Genomic DNA, 12,297 nt, shown 5'->3' with positions numbered 1-12,297 from the left:
ACCCCCAAACCCTCCCTTCCGGTCGGTAATCATCCCTTTGGTCTCTGTCTCTATGAGTCTGTTTTTGTTTTGTTTTGCGACAACATGGATGAACCTAGAGGGTTTTATGCTAAGTGAAATAGACAAAGACAAATATTATGTCGTTTCTCTTACATGTGGAATCTAAAAATCAAACAAACAAAACAAAAGAAATCCTCTTTTCTTTCATGAACTAGGAGGGAAATTCCCCACAGACAAGCAGAGCTGCTTAACGCTGGTGACTTCATAGCAAGGGGAGTTGGTGGCAGTCACCAATATAAAATGTGCTTTATTCCCATACCAGGGAGGTAGTTGAGGGTAAGGAGACCCAGCCCCTGAATACAGAAAATCACTTAGCTGCTTCTGTTTGTACTTGATTTCCTGTGACCAGAGAACTGATATGGGATTTATTTGCCATCAGGCCTAAAAACGTTCTGATACTGGGCGTTTTGTCAAAGGTAGCGTTGCATTGGTAACACAGGGCTCATCATGGTTAACTCCTCAGCCCTGCGGCTTCCAGGATACAGGAAGTACAAATGCATTTAGCTCCCACTGAATTAGAGGAGGAAAAACTAATGTTCTGTCACCGAAATTACTTCCCGAGTGTGAGAATCAAAAAAAGGCTCACAATCAGTGAGTCAGAATATTCTTGTCAAACCTTCGAATTACTACAGATGAAGTTCAAGCCTCTGTTTCTTACTCCATGCCCTTCTACCTTGTTTTATATCCTCTGGAGAGGCTATTCCCTACCCTCTCCTGCCCCCCAGACAATTGCAGCCCACCTCTAAAAGAAGGGTAGCTACTGTGTGTAAAGTCATTCCAGCTAAGCAATCTGGGCTCTAATTCCATCACAACATTATGAAACTGATCAGTTTCTTTGTATAAAATCTTAAAAGGGCTCCATGGACTCTTTAAGCCAAAAAAGGGCTTTCGAAAGCATTTCAGGAAATTGCCATCATGGAAGCGATTTCCACATGTGTCTCTCAATATTGCAGTCCCTCTCTTTAGGTGCTGCTCTCTTCTAGACTCTAATAAGAAATGAAAGAACAGCTTATTTTCCTTTTAAAAGGAGGCTCAATTAAAGAAAAAAAGTCCCCAAGAAATCTGTATGTGGGATTGACATGCAGACCATTAGCTTTCTTTCCTTGGCTTTCAGGCCAATCTGTATTCTCAATTTGCTATGAGTATTCCGTTCCATCTAGGTCAGGAAGAATTACATGTGTATAACTAAGTGGAGTGTGGATTTTAAGCAGAGCGTGTGATCCTAAGAATGCAGAAAGATGGTATAAATTTGCATCTTCTTAAGAGGAGCTCGCTCTGAAACACTGAAAACATTTTAATCTGATAAAATAAAAAGGAAGGGGTGGAAATGCCACCAGAAGACTTCATACAACCTTTCCTTTCCATTTCAGTAAAAGAATTATAAAGTCATCTGCCCAGCTGTCAACTGTTTTTGGTGTAGACTTTTTGAATTGTAGCATGCTCTGGAGACAAGGGAGATAGCTTTTGTTCCTGAGAAATGAGTCATGACCTTCTTCCTGAAGACCTTTCAGAAGCGGATTTGAAGCTTCCTGCAGGGCAAAGAGGCCAGTGTTTCAGGCCCTGGCGTTTACAAGGACATAGGATACAGATTTTTCAGCGGCATTGAGCTCCTTTGATGCCTTGTGGCAGAGCAGAATTTTAGGCTCCTCCCTGCAGGGTCACCAATTATTTACTGGAAACCGACATGTGGTTCATTTTGCGGTATTTCTTTCTTTCTCTCTCTTAAAAACATTTTTTAAAAAATTTAGTTATTTTTAGAGAGAGGGGAAGGTAGGGAGAAAGAGAGGAAGAGAAACATCAATGTGAGAGAGAAACATCTATTGGTTGCCTCCTGTATATGCCCCAGCTGAAGACCAAACGCACAACCCAGGCATGTGCCCTGACCAGGAATCCAACTGGTGACCTTTCAATTTGTGGGGTGACACCCAACCAACTGAGCCATACTGGTCAGGGCCATTTTGTGGTATTTCATAAGCTTCTGCTTTTGAATTTATATGAGCCTTAGGCTTGGTTTTTTTCCCCCTCATTCTCTAACTTTCTCATTGAATGAGTTTCCTGTTGATTCATGCTCACTTTCTGTCCCCTACTCCATGTTTGTGTGTCCAAGTCACAGGGTGACATATATGGATAGACAAATTGTGCTTAGTATTCTTCTGGCAAGTTAACTGAGAAATTCAGGGTAATTGTTTAAAGAGAGCATTTACTCTTGAAGCTGGTCGTAAAGATTCAAATTCATTCAGTTTCACAAATATTTTGGAGTGTCCAGTGAGTGAGGCTCTGTGACAGGTGCTGTGAGGAAGAGAAAGATGGAGAAGATATGGTTCTGTTCCTCAAGGATGTTACAATCAAGTAGGGGAAACAGAAGACTATGAAAGAACTCTAATACCTTGAAATACTCACTGTACTGTCATAAAGACAATGTAACACTGTAGGAGGAGGGTGAGTGTGAATAGGGAATAGGAGTTGGGCTTGGAGGATAAGAAGCATATCACTATGTAGAGAGGGTATGAGATCAGGGTATTGGGGTGAAAGGAACAGGAATTAAAAAGCATGGAAGAGTGAACCAACACTGTGTGTGTGTGTGTGTGTGTGTGTGTGTGTGTAGGGAGAGGTACAGGGTAGTGTAGGCCTTGTGTGCTAGATGCTGCTGGAAATACAAAGACAAATCAAGCTCCAGGACCTCCATCCCAGTCCAAAAAAATCTAGTGTGGAAGGCAGGCATGTGCATAAATAACTTTAATATGAAACAGGCTGCAAGAGATGCTAAGGAAAAGTCCTATGATGTACCAATCTGAGAGCATCTCAGAGAGATCCAGGAAGAAAGAGTTTAATAGGACTTAGCATGATTAGATCCAGGGAGTAAGAGAGTTAGAAAAGCCAAAAATGACTTCTGCACTTCAAAGACAGAAGCCTTGAATGATGAAATAATAGAGACAACACATTTTTCTCATTGTTCAGGTAAAATTTGTAATTTTTTTCTCTAATTCAAGACAACCAGACTGTGACTTTATTCACACTATGTCTTCATAAATGCATATAAAAACTGAAGTGTATCAGAAAAGGGTAACAGTCCTGGCCAGTGTGACTCAGTTAGCTGGAGTGTTGTTCTGTAGCTGGAATGTTGTGGGTTTGATTCCCAGTCAGGGTACATACCTAGGCTGCAGATTCAATTCCAGGTCCAAGAGTGTACTATCCCTGGTCTGGGTGCATAGGGGAGACAACCAATTGATGCTTCTTTCTGGTGTTGATATTTCTCCCTCTCCCTTCCTCTCTCTCTAGAAGCAATGGAAAATGTCCTTGGGCAAGGATTAAAAAAAAGGTAACAATCCACTCTGGTACTGGCTTCAAACCCTATTGGCAAACTCTTCTAAAATCAGTGTTGTGTAACACATATAAAGGATAAATGCATTTGTAAGTGAGTGAAAGGGATGGATTAGAAGTGGTGAACATTTTTTATTCCAGTTGCCATTGGACTGGCTGAAGAGAGATGAGATGATGATCTCTATTTCAGGTTGGGATATGTCACAGTTCTAGAGGATGGGAGACTGGAAAATGTGTACAAGAAGCATGATATCTTGAAATGAATAGGAGGGTTGAGTTTCAGACAGATTACAAAGGGCTGTCATTTAATGAGTATTTACTAGGTTATCAACATGGCCCTAAGCACATTATAGCTACTAACTTATTTGAAGTTTATAACAACCGTATAAGTAGACCATATTATTACATTCACTTTACAGATGAAGAAACTGAGGCATTACACTTAAAAACTTGCCAAGTCACACAGTTATAAGTAGGTTGTTCCCAGAGCCTTTACACTTAATCCCTTTGCTAAATTAAGTCTCGATAAAAGATAACAACAAAAGAGAGGTATTAATATTTGATCTTAGGGTGCTCCTATATAAAATATTTTGTTTAGGTTTGAGGAACAAAAATTTGTGAAACCTTGTTAAATTTCCTCATAGAGTCATAATTTTATAATTTTAAAGTACCATGATCCATTTCTCATTCATAATAATTTCTCATTTTTTAGATGAGGAAACTGAGGCTGAGAATCAATTAAAATCATCATGTTTGTTGGGGGTTGACAAAACACATGGCACTGTGCTGCCTAAAGAGACAGAATGACGCCTGCCAGCTAGTTGAGATACCAGACTATCTGCACACGGATCATGAAGCAGAGATCAGACATCTTTACCCAGGGCTCTGACTCTGGAAGGGAAATTTGTAGCACACAAGAGAAGCTCTACTTGACTGCCTACAGAAGCAAAGTGGAAGTCCAGTGGGCTTCTGATCCAACTATCAAAATGAAGAGTTCACAATTCTCTTTTCTTCTAATAAATTCTCAATGTGCAATGTAGAATCTGTGTTGGCTATGAACTTGCTTTTTTGATCACATCTAAAGCACTTTTGCATTCATTTGGTGGTTAGTTGGAGTCCTTAGAAGGTCATTCTGAAAGTGTGTCAGGCGAGTTTGCGCAGTGTTGAGGGGTCTGGTACATAACCTGGAGATGGCTTCAAGGTCAAACTCCATGATGACTTGCAAACCTGGGGCAAGATTCTTTACCTCCATTAAGTCTCCATTTTCTCTCATGTGTAAAATGAGTGAAATAATGAACTCTGTAGCATAAGATTTTGGGGAGGATTAAGTGCAGATACAGGGCTTAGCACTTGCCTGACTCATAATAAGAACTCAATATATCTTTGCTAATTATAACAAACAAAATAAATGCATTATAAAGTCTGTAGTGTAAGTTCATCATTATTAAAAGTATGAATTACAGAAAGATATATAATGACAAGAGTTACTAAGTTTTCATTGCAATAGCAAGCTTCCTTTTCTAAATTGGGCTTCCAAATTCAGTCTCTCTCAGTAGGGCAGATAACCAATAACAATGGTCATGTTTGGAAAAACTTTTATGGAAACTACTGTGTTGTTCAAAATCAGTCCTGTGATGACTCCTGTGAAAAATTTCTTCTAAAATATTCAGAGTAAGAAAATGACTTTCTCTCTCTGAGGCTTCCTTACATTAGAAAAGTAAAACCATATCACTTAGAACCCTGTCCATTTTGCTTTGACTGTCAGTAAGCTGGTGCTGAGTTTTGTGTTCAGTTGCAAAAATTCATGTTAGCGTAGATTCACTTTTTTTTTCTTTTGTTTTTTTATTCATTTTAATAATTTTCCCTTTTATGGTATTTGTGCCTTATATTTTGAGCTTTCTCAAAACCCTTTTGTAAGTTGGAAGAGAGAAAAGAAAGTCCATAAAATAATATCATGTGAGTGGTTTTTCTTATATAAACACACTCTGTGCCCAGTTCTACATAGCTGGTTTGAAACACTTTTTTATTTGACCAAAAATATAATCAAATGGCAAAGCTTATTTTTATATAAACATTTTATGTTTTAATAGAATAGGATATGAACGTCCTACCCTCACAGGCCATTTAATTGCATAGGGAAATGGGTCTTACAAGGGAACACAGATCAAAGCTGTTTTGTGAGTTGATCAGCCAGGTGGGGACATAACTTGCTAGTAATCCAAAAGCGTTAAAAAGTATAAAACAAAATCAAACAACAAAACAAAAACAGCTAACATTTATATAACGTTTTGCAAGATATCCTCATATACCCTGGTTCATTTATTTCTCACATCAGACCTGAAAAGTAGAAATAATCATTTTTAGCTTCACTTTATATGAGGACATAGGCTCTGATATTGTAGGAGTCATGTCTTGGAAGTACAGACCCTAGCCAGAATTTAATGTCAGATATTAATTTAAAACCCCAGATCCCGTTCACTATTGTAGGCTGCTTCCTCAACACCTAAGTGCAACAAGCAAGGTTCTCTTTCAGTCGCTGGCCCATCCAAAGGTGTATTTGATTGAAGAAAACAAGAAATAGCAAAGGGTTTGTAAGTAAGAGTTGTCTTTTAGTTTTAATTTTTTGAGGAAGGTCCATACTATTTTCCACAGTGGCTGCACTGATCTGCCTTATGACCCAATGATTTCACTTTGGGGAATATATCCAAAGAGACCCAAAACACTGGTTCGGAAGAATATATGCACCCCTGTGTTCATTGCAGTGTTATTTACAATAGTCAAGATTTCGAAGCAGCCCAAGTGCCCATCAGTAGATGAGTTAATAAAAAAGCTGTGGTACATTTACACAATGGAATACTACTCAGCTGTAAAAAAGAAGGAAATCTGACCTTTTTTCAACAGCATGGGCAGACCTGGAGAATTATACTAAGTGAAATAAGCCAGTAAGAGAAAGACAAATACCATATGATTTCACTTATATGTGGAATCTGATGAACAAAATAAACAAACAAATGAAATAAAAACAGACACGACAGGAAACAGACTGACAATTGTCAGAAGAAATGGAAGGCTGGGCAGACTGGTGGAAAAGGTAAAGGGATTTAGCAAAAAAATAAAAGCCACATAGACACAGATATAATATGGTGATTACAAGAAGGAAAGTGGGGTGGGGAGGAAGAAGACAGTAAATGAGGAATAAATGGTGACAGAAGGAGACTGATTTGGGGTGGCGAACACACAGTGCAATGTACAGATGATGTGTTATGGAATTCTACACCTGAAATCCACATAATATTATTAACCAATATCACCCCAATAAATATTTAAAAACGTCTTTCAGGTATATATTTTTCTTTTTCTTGCCTAAAATCAGGATGATCCTTAATATCTACCTCCTCACAGATGTTTGGAAAAAGAAATTTTTGCTACAACAGTTAGCTGAGCTCACCATTTTGGAAGAGACTCACATTTGCTGAAATTGCTACACCTTCAAGAGTCTATGCAGTGAGGAGATCTATATCTAGAAACATAGGAGTTAATTCAGTACAAGGCAAGTGATAAATTTTGATGAATTTTAAATGTGTGAATGGAGAATCTTTATGATTGGGTAAAAACAATGTGACCAGTTTGAGTGAGTCTGGGCGTGGGATGAAGAATGGCCCAACAAATTAAGAGGGGGCTTCATGGAGACCCAGGACAGCTCCAGGCAGAGTTCCATCAACTCTCTGATTTGGGGGATGAGTAGCTAGACTTGACTTAGACTCTGGTTCTGTCCACATGCAATTTGTATTTCATGTGTCAATGAGCTGTCTAGTAGTTGTATGTGGTATGTTCCATTGCATGAGTTCATTTCTTCACAAGTTGTCCTTGTATCATAAAAAAGTAAGTTATAAGAACCCCTTATATATTGCCATGGAGAAGTCACTGATGTAGGTGGGCCTGACCACCATTTTTCCTTCAGCACCCTGTTTCCTGCAGTGGGTAGACTTTGATCAACAGAACTCCGGACAGATCTGTACCTGCTTCTACCCACCACTTCTTACCAGTAGAAGGCAATGTTTTCCTAGAGATTCCATTGGAAGATTGTTCTATATATTTTTTTCTGGAGAATGTGTTTTCTTTCAGTATTCTTTCCAGACACATGGAAATTAACTTGCATACGCTTTCCCCCTTAACCACTCCTAAATTTCAGAGTTTGAACTTCTAAGCTCTCACTCAAAACATCAGTCTCATTGTCCCAATAAGCAAGTGGGAGTTTCAATGGGCAATGCAAGTTCGAATGATATTGCCCCTCTAGAAAACTAAGCATTTTGTTTTGTTTGTTCCAGGCACACCTCTCACAAAACCACATTCCTTTCTTTTTAGCTTATGAGAGAACAAAAGTCCTATCAGGAGCAATGAAACCACCTGAATCATTCTTTCTGTATTTCCAGAAATAGTTTATGGGGCCACTGAAAGATGTTGATGTTATCTTTTTAATATTCTGAGAAATAATCCTATTAAACAAAAAACAAGGGAAACTGTTATGCCCACAAGGCGGAATTACCCAAAGCCGACTGGCAGGGTCGAGTTACTTTACAAAACCCTAGCTGTGCACGGCTCCTATCGCTCCATCAGGGGCCTGGTGAATGAACAATAATTTGTGGATTCTGCTCATCTCTCTTTGCGAACTTTGTTCTGTGGAATTAGATACAACTTTGACAAATTAGAAAAGGCTCCCCCGTGCCTGCTGTCCCCAGAGCAGCACAGTCCACCGATTGTGCTTTGGCCTTCTGAAGTCCTGCTGTGTCAGGCCATCAGTGGCAGCCCGGCCACCAGAGTACGCTTTTTAATAAGAAGGTCTGTCAGCACCAGGTTCTTTGGATCTTCCGACCTCTCCTTAATCCTTAGGACGCACTGACTTTCTTCTCTGTTTCGTTTATGGCAAAAGGCCCCATGCTGGGAAAGAAATATCTTCTTTGTTTACAGCATGAAGGCAACAAAATTAACCTTTGAGATTAACTGTAAATGAATAAGGATCATGTTTTATCTTCGCCTAGCAGAGGGGCAGGGATTAACACATGCATAAGGGAGTGAGCGTGTGCACGTGTGTGCACACGTGTGCACATGTCCTCCCCACTCCCATCATAACCCCAAATATCTTTCTGCTCTTGTTCCCTCTTCTTTATTCACATATGGTTTCTTCTGGGATGGATAGAGCTAACGAATACTATTTCATTTTAAAAATTTTCAGTTACATTTTATATTCAATATTAGTCTGTATTAGTTTCAGGTGCACAGCATAGTGGTTAAACAATCATATACTTTACAAAGTGATCCTACAGATATTTCAAGTACCCATCTGGCACCATACACAGTTATTACAATATTATTGACTGTATTTCCTATGGTGTACTTATATCCCCGTGACTATTTTGTAACTACCAATTTATTCCATTTTTTCTAATCTTCAATTTTATTTTCAGGGATGTAAGAACACCAACATATTATAAGTGATGCCCAATAAGCCCAAGGTTACAAATCTGTCTTTGGCTAAGGACACAGGATCATCTTCTTCCAGTGGAATTTTTTTTTCCCAGTAGAAGAAAACAGTGCAGAGCAAGGATCATGAACGATATCACAAAGGTCGTGATAGGGAAAAATGTCTTTGCATTGGTTTCCATGGCAATGTATTCACATTTAATAGTGTCAGATGAAAGAGCTGCAGTTCTCCAAGATACAGAAAATGTTATGCTAGTAAATAACCTTTTCCTGTACTTTTTATTGCAAACAAAAACTGTTCAATAAGACAAATAAATGAGAAATCATGCTTATTTCTAACTGGTTATGTTCAAAAGGCAGTTAGACTCAATTACATATGCTTAAAAGTTTTTTTAAAAAAGTTCACACACACACACTCAAAACTAAAACAACGGGGGGGGGGGGAGGGAGAGGGAGAGAGAGAGAGAGAGAGAGAGAGAATAGAAGCTAATTGCCTTATTTAGATATTAGTCTTGCTCTCTGGAAAGCTTAGAAATAGACTTCAGGCTCCACTATTTGCTACTGAGAGCATAGGGACCACCCATTCTTCTGTTCACTCTGTTTTTGGTGGGGTCTTCACCTTCTAAATCCAGCTCAATAATGACAAGAAATCATCACCGCTGTGGTGACTAAATCCAGGCACTCTAGTTAAGTGCTCCTGTCTTTATTTCTTGAAGTTGCTGAAATGTGTCTGGCACTTGGTGGGGCAGGTGACTCATCCTGGCCACAGCCACTTCTTGAAACCAATGGTTCTATTTGAAGCATATTCTGATCCCATTTCTTTATATTTGGTTGGAATCTGTGGAATTTGACCACTTTTATAATTTTACTGCTTTTCATCAAACAGGCTTATTTTCTGCTGTTTTCTGTGCTCTCTTTTAATCAACAGTACAAAATAAAGTGACATGTTAACAAAGAAATATTTTATTTTTCACTCAACAGTGGCAATGACAATAACGATTAAATGGATGAGCAAAGGAACTGTGTTGGAGGCCCAAGGCTGGGTTATATAAAATGGAGATAATCAGGTCAGTGCCTAGGAGCCCCTGACAGAACAATCAGTGTTTCAGAGGGATGAAAAAAGCATGTGTGTTGGGATCCCTGGTTTCCCCATTATCATCATCTTGGGCCAGGTACTTAACATGTGCTGCATTGGTTTTGGCCAAGGAAAATGCTTTCAGGAAGCAGTTTTTTAAGTTCACTTGACATCTCTGCGAGGTAAGAAAGATCTTTATTTATAAATAATGCACTTTCTGTGACGTGCCTTTGTGTGGGCATTGCACACCCTAGCAACATGATAGGTTCTTTGTTTTGCTTTGGTGGGAAGACCAGAGGTTAGACTTCAGGATGCCTGGTTTGCAGTCAGACATTTTCCTCTCTGGGTGTGTGACAATGTTAAGTCCTTTAATCAGCCTGTGCCTCAATATTCTCATTTCTGGAATGGAGTTAATAGTGCTGTAGAGGAACCAGGAGATGAAAGGCCTCCATTTCATTACTTGGCTGCCTTGAAGCTATCCTTCAAATTGCTGCCAAGTGTCATCTCCTCAGAGAAGCTTTTCTGGACCACCGGGAGGCTTGATGACCCCGTGCCCATGTTGGTGAGAGCACTGATCACACTACCTGTGAGCCTGGGTTTATTTGTCTATTCCACCAATCATCTGTAACTTCGTGAGGGTAGGAACAATGATTCTCATCTTGTGTCTAATAAAACTTAAGAGTCCAGCCCAGTGGTAGCTCGCAGCAGACACTCAGTCAAGGCAGGCTAATGATGGACAAATTGAACTCCGTAATTAAAAGGGGTGCTCAAAAGACACTAGATTTCCTAATGTCTATAGATCAACTCCTCATGGCAATGTACACTGAAGCAAATTTTTTTATTTTTAAATCAATTTTCACTCTTTGACACTTTCTAAGGTCTAAGGATACTAAAAATAAAATACCTTTATTGGAAAACAAATTTGGAGTGTTAGTTCCCCCTGCTTTCTCATATGAAATAGGTAAAGGATATAAAGATTAATGATTGAATACTGGGGTGAAGGTGAAGGTGAAGGCTTTGTGAAAGCTCTGAATTTTATAATCACACTGATTGTGCCCCGTATTCCTCTGTGACCTGCCAAACAATGCATTCTTTTATCTCTACGAGGTGAAGTAAAACATATATGAGGGAGGTTTGTCGGGGTGTCAGCCTGGAAAGCAAAGAGGAATAGAAGATAGATTTGGATTTTCCAGAAGTAGGGACAAATCTGTAAAATGAAATTGATTTGCCTTAACACACATGACCACTTTGATAACACTCTCCTGAGGAAAAGATGGCATGGTTTTTCTCTCTCATCTGTTCCTGTCTTCCTTCCCCTCATATCTGGTATTTTATAATGAAATTTACAACAGATATGGGTTGTTGCACAGTCACTAGCAAGGCATTGACTAATTATGTGTGCCAGACTTTCAGTATATAATTAAGCTAAACAAAACTGTATTAAAGTAATATGAATACTTTGACTTCAAGCCACCGAAACAGGAAAACTGAGTGAAAGCAGAATCTCTGACCTCACTCACTTTACCAATTGTAGGAGACAAAAATGCAATCAGAGTTATAAATCATACAGCTGCCACAATATGATGATACAGAAAGGAAGTAGTCTGACCTTTGATTTGGAGGCGTTTCAAAGGTAGAAATTAAAGTGAACACTTTGTCCTTTTAGTAGAAACAAAATTCTTCAACTAGGAAATACACTAAACAAAAACATCCCTTTTTTTCCACTTAAGTGGGTAATGCCTATTTTTGTTGTTTTTAAAAATTATTTTATTGCATTTTCTCAGTATGATTTATTTTGTCTCAAAACTTTCATATCAAATGCTTTTACTGTCTCTAAAACCAAAATTCAGAGAATAAAATATATTCCACATCTACAAAAACATAATGAGTTCTTTATACCCTCCGAATTAAAAAAGTGATATTTATTTACTGTGGACAAATTTGGGAAAAAGCAAGTAAAAAACGTATAAAAAGGAAAATAAAGTCTATTTATATAATTCTACTATCTTGAGAATCTGGAGGTAATCATGGTTAATAGTGGTGCCCTTCCAGTTTGTAGTGTGTGTGTTTGCATATGTGTGTGTGCACTTTTGTGTGTAGTTTATAATTGTCATGTTGTATCTATGCTTTGGTACCTGCTTCACAGTATTTCATAAATATTTCTTTTATTTTCTCTTTAAGGTGTTGTTTATTTATTTTTAGAGAGAGGGGAGGGGAGGAAGAGAGGAAGAGAGGAAGAGTAACATGGGTGTGTGAGAGAAACATCAATCAGTTGCCTCTCATACACCCCCAGCTGAGAACCTGGCCCTCAACCCAGGCTTGTGCCCCAACTAGGAATTGAACCAGTGACCCTTCAGTTC

General features: G+C 38.8%; 1 protein-coding gene across 1 annotated transcript in view; it reads left to right on the top strand.

Annotated features, from left to right (window-relative positions):
• The window catches only part of LOC150006094 (uncharacterized), a 67,407-nt gene extending 62,691 nt beyond the window's left edge, over positions 1-4,716 (top strand). The window contains exon 5 of the mRNA XM_090280738.1: positions 4,094-4,716. Coding sequence (XP_090136864.1) covers positions 4,094-4,123 — 30 coding nt within the window. The 3' untranslated portion in view covers positions 4,124-4,716. The remainder of the gene's footprint in view (positions 1-4,093) is intronic.
• Positions 4,717-12,297: the final 7,581 nt, after the last annotated feature.

This window comes from Furipterus horrens, unplaced genomic scaffold, assembly GCF_987537825.1.
Source record: "Furipterus horrens unplaced genomic scaffold, mFurHor1.1.pri manual_scaffold_6, whole genome shotgun sequence".
In the NCBI taxonomy this organism is placed as follows: Eukaryota; Metazoa; Chordata; class Mammalia; order Chiroptera; family Furipteridae; genus Furipterus; species Furipterus horrens.
The sequence above is the reverse complement of the archived record's forward strand: the minus strand, read 5'-3'. Positions and strand labels throughout refer to the sequence as shown.